General features: G+C 47.5%; 1 protein-coding gene across 3 annotated transcripts; it reads left to right on the top strand.

The window, feature by feature from the left end:
- Positions 1-406: 406 nt before the first annotated feature.
- Positions 407-17,815, top strand: LOC124476537 (MOB kinase activator 2). 3 transcript variants are annotated; one of them, XM_047033735.1, is made up of 7 exons: positions 407-854; positions 3,165-3,304; positions 3,437-3,533; positions 3,659-3,783; positions 4,135-4,369; positions 12,042-12,227; positions 16,536-17,815. In XM_047033735.1, exons 1-7 carry the CDS (start codon positions 772-774, stop codon positions 16,936-16,938), a joined length of 1,269 nt encoding a protein of 422 aa, XP_046889691.1. In that variant the 5' UTR covers positions 407-771; the 3' UTR covers positions 16,939-17,815. The 3 variants fall into 3 exon arrangements, with proteins under 3 accessions (XP_046889691.1, XP_046889692.1, XP_046889693.1); XM_047033736.1 differs by lacking the exon at positions 12,042-12,227 and having other exon boundaries at positions 411-854; XM_047033737.1 differs by lacking the exons at positions 12,042-12,227; positions 16,536-17,815 and adding an exon at positions 5,175-5,565 and having other exon boundaries at positions 420-854.
- The last annotated feature ends 221 nt before the right edge of the window (positions 17,816-18,036 follow it).

The following is an 18,036-nucleotide window of genomic DNA, read 5'->3' as shown; positions in this document are numbered from 1 at the left end:
GTCACATGACAGTAGAGTTGTAACTGCCACTGCCACAGACCTGCTCAGTGGTAGTACAAGATAGAAAATGACTCGTACACATAAAGTAGAACCAGCCACAGCAGTCCCTAGAAATGTCGTAGAGAGAAGTGCTGAGGTCTTTGCCAGAGACATCCTACTGTTATAGTTTATGAGGGCTTCACAGATGAAAACACTTAAGTCTTTTCCTGTTCTCTCTTCCTTCACACACACACGCACACACGACTGCAAGTGAATCACCTCTGTCATTTGCACCTGGGATCTGAGCGCGCATGTGGGGAATTCTGGAGGGAGGATGAAATCAAGTGAAGGGGTGGGGTTGGGAGGGGAGGAGCCGAGCGTAGGGTAAATATGTTGTGGCTCTGCGTTGTGGAGAAACCTGCCTGTCCGCCTTCCTCCGCGAGAGGAGGGGCCCTGGGAGGTGGAGGGGGGTGACGGAGACAAAGAGGACACACACACACTCACACACAGGAGAGAGAAGTAGAAAGAGAGAAGCGGGAGCCTTTCTGTACACCGTGGATCTTTTCCTTCAGGAACGTTCTTTCGATCGCGCTCGGACCTTTGGAGGAAAGGAAAGTTGTTGGACTTGGCGCTTGTATGTTAATCCCGGTTCCTGTGAGTGTGAACCGGAGACAATCGTGTGCGAACACACCTATTTGTCCGTTTCAGCGAGAGTTCAGGGTTAGGGTGTAAAAGCGTGTTTATGGGATGGCAAGGGTTTCTGGAGGTGCCAACAGGTCCTAGCTCTGTGCCATGGGGGGTTGTCATAGTTACCCCTCTGCTGCGGAGACAGACACCACGACCCTTCACCTCTCTGACATCGCTGATGATAAACTGTAAGTACTTCTCTACTCTCATCCCTCCATCCACCTATCATTTTCTCCCAGTTCTTCCATGTCTCTTACCTTATCCTGACACTTTACAGGCACAATATTTGGCCATTCATAACAAAGGCGTGCATTACTTTGAGCAATGTCAATGACTTAACCTGAAAACAGTCTAGTTTGTTACTCGCTCACTTCTGGGTTTGGCTGAGTGTTAGAGTGAGTAAGGGCGAGAGAGAGAAACCGAGAGCGAGAGAGTGGTGGCTGCACATGGTTAACTGAGGAATGTTCCCCTGATAAGGATTGGCTGTGTATGCGCGAGAGAGCGCAAGCATCACATATTTGCGCGATGGCTATTGGCGGAGGTGAATTCCTTCAGCAGCTCGACGAATGTGTCTCAAAAGATTCATGTGAATGACCGTGGCAAACTGTGCGCCTGCTCGATGTGCTGTAACGTTATCTCTGTGTACACGACACAGTGAAATGTGGGAGCACAGCTAACAAAGTCAGGGAGTCGAAGCGGTTGGCTTACCTATAAATACATTAGCTCTGGGTTCATTTGCATTGTGTGTCTGTTCGTGTGTGTGTGTGTGTGTGTGTGTGTGCGCGCGCGCGTGTTTACTTTTGAATCTTTCCAGTGGTAGTAGGATGCAGGATATAGGTAAGGTATAAACATTTAGATTAAAGAGGCCCATGGGAGAGGTTTTGAAAAAAAGGTTTTCCTACAACATTATCAAGAGAATTATTACTTAGAAAACCCTCAATGACATAGCCTCAGGCTGGATTGAGGAAGCTGTATCAAGCACCTGTCATGACAGTGACCGATATGACATCCTCCTTTCTTTTGGTTGTGATTAGCAGGGGTAAGGTAACCTGATACCAAACCTGAAGTAAGATGTAATATCTAGCTCCCTGGTCTGGTCCAAATCCTTGCCCTGGAGGCTTCCAGATCAGTAAGCTTGACTCCTCCCTAACCCTGGACATGCAGGATTATCCTGATGTTGGATCCGGGTTTCACTTTAGGCATTTCCTCTCGGCAGAATCTCCTCTCGGCACTGTCACTCTTCATGTCTCTCTGATTCGTTCTCCCCTATCCCCTCCCCTCTCTCCCTGCCTTCTATTGATACAAAGATCATGCTGTTTGCTCATTGAGACACTTCTTCAACACATACACACACATACTGTACACACACACACACACAGACAGACAGAGCCAAACAAATCCATCCAGGAGGCAAGTAAACCCCCATAGAGAACACTGCGTCTCTGTTTACAAAAGGAGCAAGGTCACACAGATGCACACACACACACACTAACACACACACACACATACTCACAGGAACACACACAGAAGGTAAACGATTCCCACTGCTCCGTGGTGGTCTCGGAGTTTCGAAACCGAGCTTGGACTGAGGACACATCCCCGAGAGGGAAGTGGGAACTTCACGACTTCACACAAACAATACTGACCTCTTTAATCAGGTCCAGGTTATGTTCCATGTCATAATACTGTGGGTGTCAGTCTCTCGTGCACTCGGACGTATTCCCATTTTAATAACCGCACACCCTCCCCGTCAGAGGAACGAACACAGTTTGCATGAATTCAAATCTCTGGAGAGCGTGCATGCGTAAGGCACAGTCTTTAGGACATTCAAACAGTCCCACCGATTACACCCCAGGTAATGACACAAACCAGAATTTGAGTCTGTAGGCCAGAATATTTCAGTTCTGAATCGACCATGCTTCCAGGAAAGGGTTTGTTAAATGTAACCACTTCTGCCTTCCACATACTGGTACACTGTAACTTGTAACTGTGTCTGGTCTGAGTTATCTCTGCTATGTTGTGCTGACTAGTGCAGTAGCATGCATCATTAACTGTAATTACACTGGCACTTAGTAGAATGGCTGCGTAACCTTCCAGCACTGGACATACACATCTGCAGCAACAGCAAAAGTGTGCGTGTGTGTGTGTTTGGTTTCAAGTTGAGCTCACTATGCAACTTTATCACAAGCTAGTAAATCAGTCTGACAAGGACTGCAATGCCTGAGAAAACTGGGTAGTTGGGGTGGGGGAGGAGAAAGACTAACAGTGAGGCCATAAAACGGCCATCTTTTTCTAGAGGATTCTACCTGCTACCCAGTCAGAGGTAGACACAGCTTCTATAGACTCTCTCACTCTGTTTCCTATGTGTAACAGAGCATTTATAAGCAAGAGAAGTACTGTACTGTTCCGTACATTCTCGTTCTCTCTCTCTCTCTTTCTCACACTCTCTCGGAAAACTCTCCCTTTTCCCACTGTACTGGTGTGATTTGTATTCTCAGGGGCATAAACAATAACAACCTGGAAGAGCGTCCATATCTTCAGCCTGAGAATGTGCGTGAGCGCATCACAGACACAAACATGTCCAGCTTCACAACCCTGCCCCCTGGCCTCGACCACACCGAGTGGCTGGCTACCAACAGTAAGTACCCCGTCCCCCGTCCCCAAATGTCGGATCCCTTTCTTTTGAGGTTTCACTCACCCGCAGGGCTTTCCTATAGTACCTCACTCCCTGTCTCTCTCTCTCTGTCTCACCTTCTCTCACCGTCTTTAGCAGTAGCATTCTTCCAGAACACCAACCTCCTCTCCAGCGCTCTCTCTGAGTTCTGCACCACCGCTTCCTGTCCGACGGCCTGTGGACCGGGCAACACGTGAGCGAAAACGCAAACACGCACCGCTTTTTTCCAACGCTTTTGTGGCCCTATGTGTGCACGGTCATCACACGACAGATGAACGGACGCCATTCGTCTTCTTAAACCCTTGTTTGTGTGGTCAGGGTGTACTTCTGGACAGATGACCAAGGGAAGAAGCTCAAGTGCTCTGCTCCTCTTTACTTTGACTACGCCATGTCATACATTCAGGAGCTACTGGCAGATGAAGACGTGTTCCCTACTAAAGCAGGTAAAATAGACACACCCACACACCCACTCGATATCTCAAGCACACAGAAACAAACAAAGTTAGGTGGCTGAGCGGTTAGGGAATTGGACTAGTAATCTGAAGGTTGCCAGTTTGATTCCCGGCTGTGACAAATGATGTTGTGTCCTTGGGCAAGGCACTTCACCCTCCTTGCCTCGGGAAAATGTCCCTCTTTACAGACTTACTGAATGTCGCTCTGGATAAGAGCTTCTGCTAAATGACTAAATGTAAATCGATTGGTCGGTCAACGATTATTCCCTCGTCCTTCCAAACCTGTCCATGAACCACACTCTTCCTAAACTGTCCTCCCCCTCTCCCTCTCTTCTCCTCCAGGTTCGGTGTTCCCTGCAGGTTTTGTCTTCCTGGTCCAGAAGGTGTTTCTGCTGTTGTTCAGGACTCTGGCCCACATCTACTGGTCCCACTACAGGGAGACTCTGGCCTTAGGCCTGCACCCTCACCTCAACACCCTGTTCACACACCTCACACACTTCAGCCTGCAGCATCGACTACTGGAACCTGAGCACACGGATACTCTGAGGGACCTGATCTCTGCTCTGGGACAGAACAGGTAGGCCCAACACCAACCAACACTCATTCCCCATCTTATTTAGTCCTTTTCACTCTGCACATGTTTTGATATAACTGTCATGGTATACATGTGTGGTTGATCGAGTACCACATCCGTACGTCGAATACCACATGAATGGCACGGATAATGGACCAAAGCAACGATGAGAATCTTAAGGTAGTTTGGAATAATATGTCTGCGTGTGTGTCCACATTCAAATGCTTTTTCTTGTCGATGCACGCACGCCTGCATGAGTTCTATGCAGCTCTCATTCATTTATTTGGTCTGCTGTACTGACTGGCTGATGAGCTGGACTGTAAATATTGTGTCGAAGCATCTTCCGCACCATCTGTACCACAAGAAGGTCTTATAATCCTGTGGTGTTAGAGATCACAGCTTGCATCTTTTCAGATACTCTTTGGTGATATGTATTTATATTGTCTAATGCACAGGCAATGGTACTAAAATTAATGTAACTAAATTCTATTATCAAGAGTCTCTATAGCATATTCCTTTTCCCATTTTTATGTCGTAGTGTTTATTTACCTGTAATCACAGATATGTACCTTAATATGATTGGATGGTTTGGAAAGATAATATTTATTTTGTAGTAGCCACAGATCCAGACAAGTTTTGTTACAATGTGTATTGATATACCAGTACTACTGCACTATACAACAACATATTACAGATCCGTCTCTCTACAATTGTTGGCATCTGTCTGTGGTGTTGTTTGATTTCACACACTAGTCTACATTATCTTGTTTTTTCATATTTGGGGGGGGCTTCTTCTGTGGTAGTACAGTTGCAGATGGCATCCTCCAACCTTTTACAACCAAGCAGCGAGTTGACAGCGCCATCTGCTGGTGGAAAAGCAGTAGTACCATCAGCTCCGCAACTGTCCTGAATTAGTCCTTGAGCCTTCATCTCTCTTTTAAAATGTTACTGTCTTGTGCCCGTCCTGCATTCCAAAGTTGCTGATTGGACAGTTACAGTTACAGGCCAAGAAGTTGGCCATACACTGGCAGAAACCGGAGATCTGACCAGAACCAGGGAAGAGTCTGGGCATGTTACACAAAGGCCTGCGGCTCCACATGGTCATGGGTTGGTAGAAATCTCAGAATCAGAAGGGATTCTATTCGCCATGAATGTTTGCACAAACAAGGAATTTACTTTGGCAGGGAGGTGCATACATTAAACATATAGGAATATTGAAACTTAAATATGTGGACTAACTATACAAAAGGAGCAAAGTCTAGCTAATACTAAGGGGAATAAAGAACAAAACATAAGTAGCCATAATTTACTATCTAACCAAAAAAATTCAAACAAAAATACAAACAGCCCCCAGACCCTTGGACTTCCTTTGTTATCTTCCTTAGTGATCACAAACATGACTTTTACATCAGGAGTTGAGGTTTGGGAAAAGTCTAAAAAAGAAATCAAAATTAGTTATCAAACTCAATACACTAACAAGGTTGTCAACTGCACAGTTTTCACATTTCTGTACACTTACGGTGTTCAAACATGTACTCCTTAGTGGCCAGGTTGCTCAGGATTCATGGTGTCACTCAGCCTTATTCAGACTATTTCAGTAATATCATAGCTCTTGCACAGAGTTGACAAATTTTCCTGAATAAACTGAACACGGAATCCTCCTCAGCACCACAAATGCAGTACCAGGCTTCACCACATGATGACAGTAAAATCCCATCCACTGCCACTTCTCAGGAAGCACGAGAACAGCCTGTGTGAGACCAGACATGAGCAAGTGAGAACCACCTCATGCATAGTGGAGTACATTCGTATTACAGTGACACAGCTACAACAGACGTTGTATTTGGCTTTCACAGATAAATTTATTTGATTTCTGCTCGTGAAACTAATGTGATAAAGGACCTCTCTGATAACGTTGTATTCTTTATTAATCCCAGTCACATTCTTTTGGGGGATTCCTCTTCCTCAGTATTCTGTTTCTCCCATTAATTTAAAACGGTTGTTGACCGAGTGTTCAACTGTGAGAATTTTCATAGGAAACATTGTGAAGTTTGTAGTTTGGTTCAAATGCCACTTCATGAGTCCATCAAAAGAACTCTCAAGCTCAATGGATGGTGAGTTGACTTCGACACCACAACTTCACCAGACAACCTCACCGTGATGTGTCCATGGCATCTTCACTGAGACGAAAACATTTTTTCCGCCTACTTGATGGATGGACTGATGAGCCTAACCCCATGGATGAATGCAGCCAGACAGCCTCTCTCTGTGTGATCTCAACCTGAGGTGTCAGACAGGCCCTGAACACTGAAATCCTACTCCTCCACACCAGGCTGAGAGCCAGCTTTCAGTAAACCACGGCCTGTGATCAGAGACACGCGCACACACACACACACACACGCCAGGGTCTGTTCTCAGGGCAGACAGGAGATGGGCTAATGCACATGTTGGACTGAGTTAAGGCTTGCTGAGTTAAAAGCAGAGTTAAGAGGGTAATACTGAAAACTGCTGAGTCACACACACACAGAGACGTACACACACAAAGCTTTCTATTAATCAGGTCAGACACTTTGAGATTCTCCCTCACCTTACCTTACCCTCTCTGCGCATGCACACACACATAGACTTCATCCACAGTGTGTGTGTCTTTTTTTCATCAGCTATCAGATTATATCAAAGTCATATCAATGCTGCAGGTGCAATGTCAATGGTATGCCAAGTCTTAGAAGTCACAGTATGCGGCTTGCCATACATACCACATAGACACTAAGATATTTCTATAGATTTAAACCTACAGTACCTTGCTTACAGTCTATGAATGCAGTGAGAGCATCTGAACTTGGAGCCTAGTCTCACAGAAACGCACACTCAACCTTAGATTTCGATAGCAATCTGTGTGTGAACAATCAAACCCTGTTTCTGACATATTGCTTTTCATTGACCCCGTTTTAATAAATGTCACATTTTGCAGCTTATATCGTCGTCGTCATCTGCCGCTTGTCCGGGGATCGGGTCGCGGGGGCAGCGACCTAAGCAGGGAGGCCCAGACTTCCCTCCCCCCGGCCACTTCCGCCAGCTCTTCCTGGGGGACCCCAAGGCGTTCCCAGGCCAGCTGAGAGACATAGTCCCTCCAGCGTGTCCTGGGTCTTCCCCGGGGCCTCTTCCCAGTGGGACGTGCCCGGAACACCTCACCAGGGAGGCGTCCAGGAGGCATCCTAATCAGATGCCCGAGCCACCTCAGCTGGCTCCTCTCGACGCGGAGGAGCAGCGGTTCTACTCTGAGCCCCTCCCGGATGACCGAGCTTCTCACCCTATCTCTAAGGGAGAGCCCGGACACCCTACGGAGAAAGCTCATTTCGGCCGCTTGTATTCGCGATCTCGTTCTTTCGGTCACTACCCATAGTTCGTGACCATAGGTGAGGGTAGGAACGTAGATCGACTGGTAAATAGAGAGCTTCGCCTTTCGACTCAGCTCCCCCTTCACCACGACGGACCGATGCAGAGCCCGCATCACTGCGGACGCCGCACCGATCCGCCTGTCGACCTCGCGCTCCATTCTTCCCTCACTCGTGAACAAGACCCCGAGATACTTGAACTCCTCCGCTTGGTTCAGGATCTCCTCCCCGACCCGGAGATGGCACTCCACCCTTTTCCGGTCGATTACCATGGCCTCAGATTTGGAGGTGCTGATTCGCATCCCAGCCGCTTCACATTCGGTTGCGAACCGCTCCAGTGAGAGCTGAAGGTCACGGCCCGATGAAGCCAACAGGACCACATCATCCGCAAAAAGCAGCGACCCGATCCTGAGGTCACCAAACCGGACCCCCTCAACACCCTGGCTGCGCCTAGAAATTCTGTCCATATAGGTAATGAACAGAATCGGTGACATAGGGCAGCCCTGGCGGAGTCCAACCCTCACCGGAAACAAGTTCGACTTACTACCGGCAATGCGGACCAAACTCTGGCACCGGTCGTACAGGGACCGGACAGCCCCGATCAGGAAATCCGGTACCCCGTACTCTCGGAGCACCCCCCACATGAGCCCCCGAGGGACACGGTCGAACGCCCTTTCCAAATCCACAAAACATGTGTAGACTGGTTGGGCGAACTCCCATGTACCCTCCAGGACTCCGCGGAGGGTATAAAGCTGGTCCACTGTTCCACGGCCAGGACGAAAACCACATTGCTCCTCCTGAATCCGAGGTTCGACAATCCGACGGACCCTCCTCTCCAGGACCCCTGAATAGACTTTCCCAGGGAGGCTGAGGAGTGTGATCCCCCTAAAGTTGGAGCACACCCTCCGGTCCCCCTTTTTAAAGAGGGGAACCACCACCCCGGTCTGCCAGTCCAGAGGCACTGTCCCCGATGTCCACGCGATGTTGCAGAGTCGTGTCAACCAAGACAGCCCTACAACATCCAGAGCCTTAAGGAACTCCGGGCGGACCTCATCCACCCCAGGGGCCCTGCCACCGCGGAGCTTTTCAACCACCTCGGCGACCTCAGCCCCAGAGATAGAAGGGCCCCCCCCGATGTCCCCAGACTCTGCCTCCACGTCGGAAAGCGTGTTGGTGGAATTAAGGAGGTCTTCGAAGTATTCCTTCCACCGATCCAGGACGTCCCCCGTCGAGGTCAGCAGCGCACCATCCCCACCGTATACAGTGTTGACAGAGCACTGCTTCCCCCTCCTGAGCCGCCGGATGGTGGTCCAGAACCTTTTTGAAGCCGTTCGGAAGTCATTCTCCATGGCCTCGCCGAACTCCTCCCATGCCCGGGTTTTTGCCTCCGCGACCGCCAAAGCCGCGTTCCGCTTGGCCTGCCGGTACACATCAGCTGCCTCTGGAGTCCTACCAGCCAATAAAGTCCGATAGGCCTCCTTCTTCAGCTTGACGGCATCCCTCACCTCCGGAGTCCACCACCGGGTCCGAGGGTTACCGCCGCGACATGCACCGACCGCCCTGCGGCCGCAGCTCCGGTCAGCCGCTTCAACAATGGAGGCCCGGAACATGGCCCATTCGGACTCAATGTCCCCGGCCCCCCCCGAGACATGATCGAAGCTCTCCCGGAGGTGGGAGTTGAAGCTCCTTCTGACAGAGGGTTCCGCCAGACGTTCCCAGCAGACCCTCACATTACGTTTGGGCCTGCCAGGCCTGACCGGCGTCCTCCCCCACCATCGAAGCCAACTCACCACCAGGTGGTGATCAGTTGACAGCTCCGCCCCTCTCCTCACCCGAGTGTCCAAGACATGCGGCCCCAAGTCCGATGACACGACTACAAAGTCGATCATCGAACTGAGACCTCGGGTGTCCTGGTGCCAGGTGCACATATGGACACCCTTATGCTTGAACATGGTGTTCGTTATGGACAAACCGTGTCTAGCACAGAAGTCCAACAACAAAACACCACTCGGGTTCAGATCGGGGGGGCCGTTCCTCCCAATCACGCCCCTCCAGGTCTCACTGTCATTGCCCACATGAGCATTGAAGTCCCCCAGGAGGACGAGGGAATCCCCAGGAGGAGCGCTTTCCAGCACCCCCCCCAGAGACTCCAAAAAGGGTGGGTACTCTGAGCTGCCGTTTGGTGCATAAGCACAAACGACAGTGAGGACCCGTCCCCCCACCCGAAGGCGGAGGGAGGCTACCCTCTCGTCCACCGGGGTGAACCCCAATGTACAGGCGCCGAACCGAGGGGAAACCAGTATTCCCACCCCAGCTCGACGCCTCTCACCAAGGGCAACTCCAGAGTGGAAGAGAGTCCAGCCCCTCTCAAGGAGACTGGTTCCGGAGCCCACGCTGTGCGTCGAGGCGAGGCCGACTATATCTAGCCGGAAACTCTCTACCTCGCGCACCAGCTCAGGCTCCTTTCCCGCCAGCGAGGTGACATTCCACGTCCCTAAAGCTAACTTTTGCAGCCGAGGATAATAATAATAATGCAGCTTATATAATAAATGTTAACAAGCTGTTCTCTGTTCGCGACATATGCGGATTCGAAAGGGCAGTTCCACCGATCCAGAAAGCATCGGCTTTGCTGTCAATTGCACACCACACAGACACACACATAAAAGAGCAGACCCATCTCGTCGTTTTTCTAGTTACAGCATACTGCTTCCTTAACCAGATGAGAGGCATTTGATAGATGTCTGGACATACAGCTGGGTACAGGATGGTGTAGATGGATACAAGACGGTGAAGTTAGATACAGGAGGGTGTAGTTAGATACAGGAGGGTATAGTTAGATACAGGAGGGTGTAGTTAGATACAGGAGGGTGTAGTTAGACACAGGAGGGTGTAGTTAGATACAGGAGGGTAGTTAGACACAGGAGGGTAGTTGGATCCAGGAGGGTGTAGTAAGATACAGGAGGGTAGTTATACAGAGGGTGTAGTTAGATACAGGACAGTGCAGTTAGATACAGGAGGGTGTAGTTAGATACAGGAGGGTGTAGTCAGATACAGGAGGGTAGTTAGATACAGGAGGGTAGTTATACAGGAGGGTATAGTTAGATACAGGAGAGTGTAGTTAGATACAGGAGGGTGTAGTTAGATACAGGAGGGTGTAGTCAGATATAGGAGGGTAGTTAGATACAGGAGGGTAGTTATACAGGAGGGTATAGTTAGATACAGGAGAGTGTAGTTAGATACAGGAGGGTGTAGTTAGATACAGGAGGGTGTAGTCAGATATAGGAGGGTAGTTAGATACAGGAGGGTAGTTATACAGGAGGGTATAGTTAGATACAGGAGAGTGTAGTTAGATACAGGAGGGTGTAGTTAGATACAGGAGGGTGTAGTCCGATATAGGAGGGTAGTTAGATACAGGAGGGTAGTTATACAGGAGGGTATAGTTAGATACAGGAGAGTGTAGTTAGATACAGGAGGGAGGGTGTAGTTGGATGCAGGAGGGTATAGTTTGATACAGGAGGGTTCAAGAGGTTTCTAGGGTACCAGTTGGCCTATGCAGAATAGAAGAAGCTGCTGGCTCTGCAATGTTGATGTTTTTGATTGGTCCACCAAAAGTACTTGTGTAATGTTTTCCATTCAACATGCTAAAGTATTATTTAATGACAGCAGGCCCAGGCAGATCACACACTCTTGCTCTGCTAGGGATATACTGTACATAATATTTAGGAAGTATGAGGTAGTCCAGACAAAATGAGCTCACTCTCAACAGATACTCTTCACTGAGTGGTTACGGTTACCTGTAACTGACAGGATACAGTAACTCTCAGCCCGTTATGATAACCTTGAAGAATCATGTCTCAGACTGCATAATAAACACAGAGGTAGACTAATATCGTTATCTGTGTGGAATTGACTTACAAGAGTAGGTAAAGCTGTGAAATAAATTAATTGGGGGTCGTTAGGACGCGCGCATGGTGGGATCGCTTTCCTCCCCTCCCACCTGCTTTATAAAGGCACATGGTTCCAAACTTGGGACCGTCGTGAGGACCTTTTTGTTGTTCAATGAGCCCCATAGTTTTCACTCTGTTGCGTGGCTGCCTTTTATCACAGCGAGTGGTGAGAATTTTTAAGTGAAATTAAATAAGGTGAGTCGATGACGGACTACATTTATTACGTTTTGTTAACACTTTCTCATTATGAACATTTCATAAAAATTATTTCATTTATATATGAGATTATATATCTGATTTATGATCCAGATCTGCGTCGGTTGTCTTTGTCAGGTCAGTTTCGTGGTTTTTGTGTCGGAGTTGTGCGCCTCCAGAAGGTCCACTTCGTACCCGGCGACTGTACGTCCTGTTCCCCGCCATGCGCTCCCTCCTCCCGGCGCTGATGTGCTGCCTCAGCTTCTTATCTCTCGAAACTCAGCCACTGGTACTACCGCTGCCGACACAGACACAGAAAGACTGGTAGGCTATGTCCGAAAGAACATATTTTTAATTCTTGTCAGTTTTACGTGTTGAAAATATACATGAATCTGTGACCACTTGTGCGCAAGTCTTTAATGTGAAGTTTCATTTGTCATGTCATATTTTATCAAACGCTGTTTTGTGTCATGATGGATGGGAGACAAATCTCTCTCTCCCCCTTCATCGATCTATCTCTTAAAAACAAACACAGGCAGGCATACACACGCACACACATTCACACACTGCACAACACTTCCCTTCATATGTGACTGTTATGTGAGAAAGGTTCAAACAGAATGTGGTAATTCCTCTTAACACCCAAAGGCACTGTATGAAAGAAAGGTCATTAAGGAAGAGGCCTGCCCAGGGCTATTACTGTAAGTAAGGATTGAGGACATGGATACAGGAACGGATGAGGCCTTGGGTCAGAGGGGTGTCAATGTTTAGAGCAATAGACTGAGATGAACAATTTTAGTTGTGCTGTGGTGCCTTGTGTTGAACCAGACCCATACTGAATACATTGTTGTGCCTATGAAAGGATACTGGAAGGTCAGTGTAGTTCTTTGAACTTTCATTTTACTCACCTTCTTCTACCTTCTCATTCACATTCACACAGCTTGGGGGTGCTAAGACGAATGACCTCATTCATTTCACTAACCTTTTCTCACATAACTTACTGTTTGTGTGTGTGTGTGTGTAGATGTGTGTGTATATGAGTGTTACATAACAAGGATTTCTCATGTCCTCAGTTAACATCTGAAGCTTACAAGTGTGAGAACACACACTTATTTGAGGCTTGCAACAAATGACCTCACAAACCAAAGCTGGATGAGGTGAAGTGTATAGGCCACTTTTCAGATATCAATAAACACAGACATACTGAATTTAGATGATTAACTGGGATGCAGAACCACCCTGTTTCTAAAATACAGAGAGATAGGGCTGAGAGAGAAATAGCTTTTTTCCAGTTTTATGGAAGAAATGGATGTCAATAGATGGTAGGGGGGGGGGGGGGGGGGGTGGTACAGGTGAAAGATTCATTCATTTCATTTGAGTTTTATGAGAGGGGGTTTACAGACCATTCAAAAGAACCAGAACAATCATTTGAGAGAGGATGGGGGGGGGGATAGAGATGTGGGGGGTTGGGGGGGGGCACTGTGTATGAGAGGCAGTTGCTGTGCCACCGAGAGGGGGGGGGGCAGAAGGAACAGAGGAAGAAGATAAGGAGCAGAGGCTCTCTCAGGGGGAGCAGTCTCGAGTAGCTGTTAGGGAAACTGGATAGACAGGCCTGCTGTAAACCACCTGCTGGGCGCTAACCTGGGAGGAATGCCTGAAGAGCTGCTTTTCCGTTCCAGACGACACACACTGGCACACACACCTTACGCACACGTACTCACACACGCATGCTCACATTCAGGTGTAGGCCTCCATGCACACACGCACACACTGCTTCCAAAGTCAGCGTCTTGCTCAGTCGTAATGTAGATAAGAGATTTCCCCACCTCACCCTGAATTTCATAACGCTGCCAGCATTTCAGACTGTATAAGTACAATCCTTCATTTGACTACCCCCTATTCCCCCCCCCCCCCCCAACAGCTGTTATCTCTGATTTTTACCCTACTGCTGTGTAGCAATGATGAACTGGTCACGGCTGGAATATCTGCTTACATTGAGTTATTGAGGCCTCTGACTCAGAGTCTAAACTCCTCCTGTCTAATGGTACTGACTAGCATTTGGCTCTTGTGAAAGCAGAGTGGTTAGTTGATATCGTGGTGTCTGGGTTGTCTGGCTTATATGACCGTGGCAGGTGAAGACAGTGTGGTCCTGCAGTGGCTGCCACCCTGACCTGAGTAAAAATTGCGCTGCCAGACTCCTATTGGACTAACCTTTAACCCCACTGGTCTTACTGTAACTCTGCTCCTGTTGAGCCGTTGCATTCGTCAGAGCATTTATTACACATGTTTATGCAAATGCACACATACACACACAGTCTTTCACAACACAGGATACCTTGTTGGAGCTGGCAGAGGCTTCTGAGAGCTGCAGGACAGTGGGGACAGGAGAGGAAGCCTATGGGACTGGGTATTGTTGTGAAACAGAGAACAGAGTTGCTGGTTGGGTGTTCAGTGTTCACTGGCCTACATTTCATAGTGTTGGGAAGTGAGTTTGTGCCAAGTGGCTTTTCCCCGCAACAACCGGTTCTGAACTGAGCCACAGGTGGTCCTGTGTGTGTATGTGTCTGTGAGAGAGAGAGAAAGAGTGAGTGTGAGAGAGAGATACAGAGAGAGAGAGATACAGAGAGAGAGAGAGATACAGAGAGAGAGAGAGAGAGAGAGAGAGAGAGAGAGAGAGAGAGAGAGAGAGCCAGGGAGTCAGGTGCGGCCAGCACGTGCATCTACTACTAACACACCAGAAAGTATTTTTCTAACATTTAACAATGTTTTGCTAACATAAAGCAAACCCTCAGTGTCTTTGTAAGAGCAATATTCTGTGCATTGGGGGGTGCTGGGAGCAGAGAGAGGTCAGTCTCAAACAAGAAGGGTATTCTCAATCCTCAGGTCCATGGACTGACAAAACACACAAGGTTGTTCAATCAAATGGCTTGTCTAGATTCCATAATGAATGTTTCTATTATCCTAATTATTGTCTCTGTAAAATCTTTCAAAGACTTAAGAGGGATGTGTTGATAAACACTGAGAGGGACCAGTTTACACTGCAGACAAGAGATTATATTGAGGAAGTTAGTGTGGGATGCATGCTGTGTGCACGGGGTTGGAGATGGAGTTCTGTATCTGTGTGTGTGTGTGCGGGTGGGTGGGTGGGTGGGTGGGTGGGTGGGTGTGTGTGTGTGTGTGTGTGTGTGTGTGTGTGAGGGGAGCTCAGAGCTGGAGCTCAACATGTCCAGCCAGGGAGGACTATTCACAATACCTCACTGGATTATTGGATCACAATCACATGCTGCCCCACATTATAGAATAAACAAACAAACATTAACCCAAACAATCACACACATTCAGTTCAGAAAAAAAACTGCACACATACATTCATATGTGCAGATAGACATTCAAATGGTGCTTCACAGTACTATACAAAACAAGCACACACAAACGCACGTACTGTACATACAAATATTAACACACACATGCTGTAAACTGTACTGTACATGCTCAACCTAACAGAACACAAACTCTCCAATTCATGTATAGCGTCTCAGAGGAGAAACAACTCGGATCATTGTATCAGATCACGACTCGGCAAAAGTTTAATTGGATTATTTCCCTGTTGTTGTTTCGGATTAATGTAACAATGTCGTCACTCCTTAAATCTTTCCACAGTCACGCTTTAGCTATAGCTACAGGAGTAAGTGTGTGCATGTGTGCCCTCTGATTTCCTCTTGCGTAATCATCAAGACAGGTCACATGACCTATCAGACAGGCTCCTAGTGACACTCCAACTGCAGTATGAATGAGGGAGGAGAGGAGAGGGGATGGGGTAAAAATGAGGGCATTGTGGTTCTGTGAGAGACAGGTAAAAAGAGGTGGAAGTCTCTCTACTGCTATAAAAAAGGAAGCTTTCTAAGTGAGCAGTGGAGTAGCAAGCTCTGAATAGGCTGAAGAAAAGCAACCCTTGTCCTGTCAGTCAGTGTGTTGTTGTATGAGCCGGTAGGACAGCATGTTACGTTGTTGATTCATGGGGAAAGTCATTGCGATTTTTGTTCGTTTTTGAATCATTGACTGAACAGCCTATAAGGCTTTAACTCTGAGGAAAACATTAGCGAGCATGACAAGCTCTTTTCTAGGGCTGGTTTTTGCCAGTGAATTGTTTAAATGTGTGTGTGTGTGTGTGGTGTGTGTGTGTGGTGTCTGTGTGGTGTGTGTCCTACATGTTTACTAAAGTCTCAGCATTCCGAGTAGCTTCCTAAAGTTCTCTTGCACCTGTGGAAGGTTCAAGTTCAAGTCTTACTTTTCACCTCATCTGATCCTCTCCCCTGAGGAACTGTGTCGCCCAAGAAAGCATTGAGCGTTTTTGAATGCTGTGCATGATAAATTTGTGTCAGTTTGAGTCCAACACTAGTATAATCAGGTAACAAACTTTTTAGGCCACCCACCGGAAATTTACCCGCTCCCCCCTATTGTTTTTGAAGAATTTTTCAACAATGCACGTTTTCCTTATGTTCCGCTGCATTTGTTTGCTGCTATGGCGTCTTACAGTTTGAGAACCACTGACAGTTATGTAAAATGTATGACTAGGTGTTTCTAACCATCTCTATTTCTTTCTCTTATTCTCTCTCTCTCTCCTTCTTGAAGGCTGAGTTTTCTCAGAATACCCAGGTTGCTTGAGACATCTCCCCATCTCATCATGCCAACCCCCTCTGACCTCTCTGTTACCAACAACAACATTGCCCTTAGAGACAGGCGGGCCTGGAAGGCCTTGCTGCATAAAGGACCCACGCCAGGGTGGCCTAGCCCGGTGCCTGACCAAAACCACCTCACCACAGGGGAAGGACTACGTAGGCCGAGGGCATTGAGAGGTCGTCGCCATACCAACGGTGGCGGGGGGAGAGGCCATGCCCAGCTGATGCGGGTGGGGTGTGTTTTAGGCACTTGTCAAGTTCAAAACCTCAGCCATCGTCTGTACCAACTGATTGGACAAAGTGGGAGAGAAGACTCCTCCCCTATTAACCCCCGTAGTCCTCACAGCTATGGATGAAATCATCCCCCCCTAAAAACAAGAGAGACAATAATTATATCAACAACCTTCAGAATCGCATAGGCGGACATGCAGGTAAATATTTGTTGTAGAAAAAGACACATATTCTGTCGTTAAAGCTAGCCTGATATAGATGATGTCACCTGTGTGTCTATTGGCTCTCTGTCTCCCTACTGCCTCTGCTGTGAGGCCGGATGTCATCATGGGACAGTGGTAGGCGTGCTAGTGGGCTCGTTGTGCTTCCTCCTCCTGTACTGGAGAGCTGGTTCTTTCCTTGTTGTTTTCGAGGGTCTTTGACCCTCAGCCTGCTGAGCTGTAGTTTACTAGAGCTGAACCATGCGGATCTCTAATCCACTCTGACTCATCCACTCTGTCTGCAGTGTGTACACACACACACACACAATCATCCACAAAACTGTACCCCCCCCCCCCCACACACACACACACACACACTTGCATACACTCACAAACACATGCACACTACCACAAATATTTATTTCTTGACATATCATACATTTGAGTTCCCCTTCAATCCTAACCCTTCCCCTCATACCCCAATGATGACCCCTTACTTTAATCCATCACCCCATCGACTAATCCACACCTTGCCACACACCTATCCAAGCTTGTGCCATAGAAATGTTGACCTTTTTAGGATGTAACCCCAGGAAGTTGTTCGTTATTCATTATGTCATAGAGTATGTATTGAGAGCTAGAAGGTCAGATGTTTTTAGAAACATATGAAAGCACTTTAAACATTGTTCTGTTTGGTTTGACTTGAATTGTATAGGTATATTATTTAACTATAAATTTATAAAGGCATTTGGTTGTAAATACTGCATCAAATAAACCTTTGTGAAACATGTGGTGAAGCTATTTTACGGAGTAAAGTCATTCTTTTAAATCACATACTGTATGTTCGTCTCTTTGTGTGTCTAACTAGTGGCTTTTGTAAATAAAGTTATCTTAAATGTATTGCTTATTATTCAGTTTTTTAACTCAATTACAGTTTTGTAATTGACCGTGTTGGTCATTGCATTATAGGAAGGATTCAATGAACAATGAACACTAACACTGTTCCCATTTGGAGTAGCTTGT

The sequence above is a fragment of the Hypomesus transpacificus genome, chromosome 14 (genome assembly GCF_021917145.1).
Source record: "Hypomesus transpacificus isolate Combined female chromosome 14, fHypTra1, whole genome shotgun sequence".
Lineage (NCBI taxonomy): Eukaryota > Metazoa > Chordata > Actinopteri > Osmeriformes > Osmeridae > Hypomesus > Hypomesus transpacificus.
The sequence above is the reverse complement of the archived record's forward strand: the minus strand, read 5'-3'. Positions and strand labels throughout refer to the sequence as shown.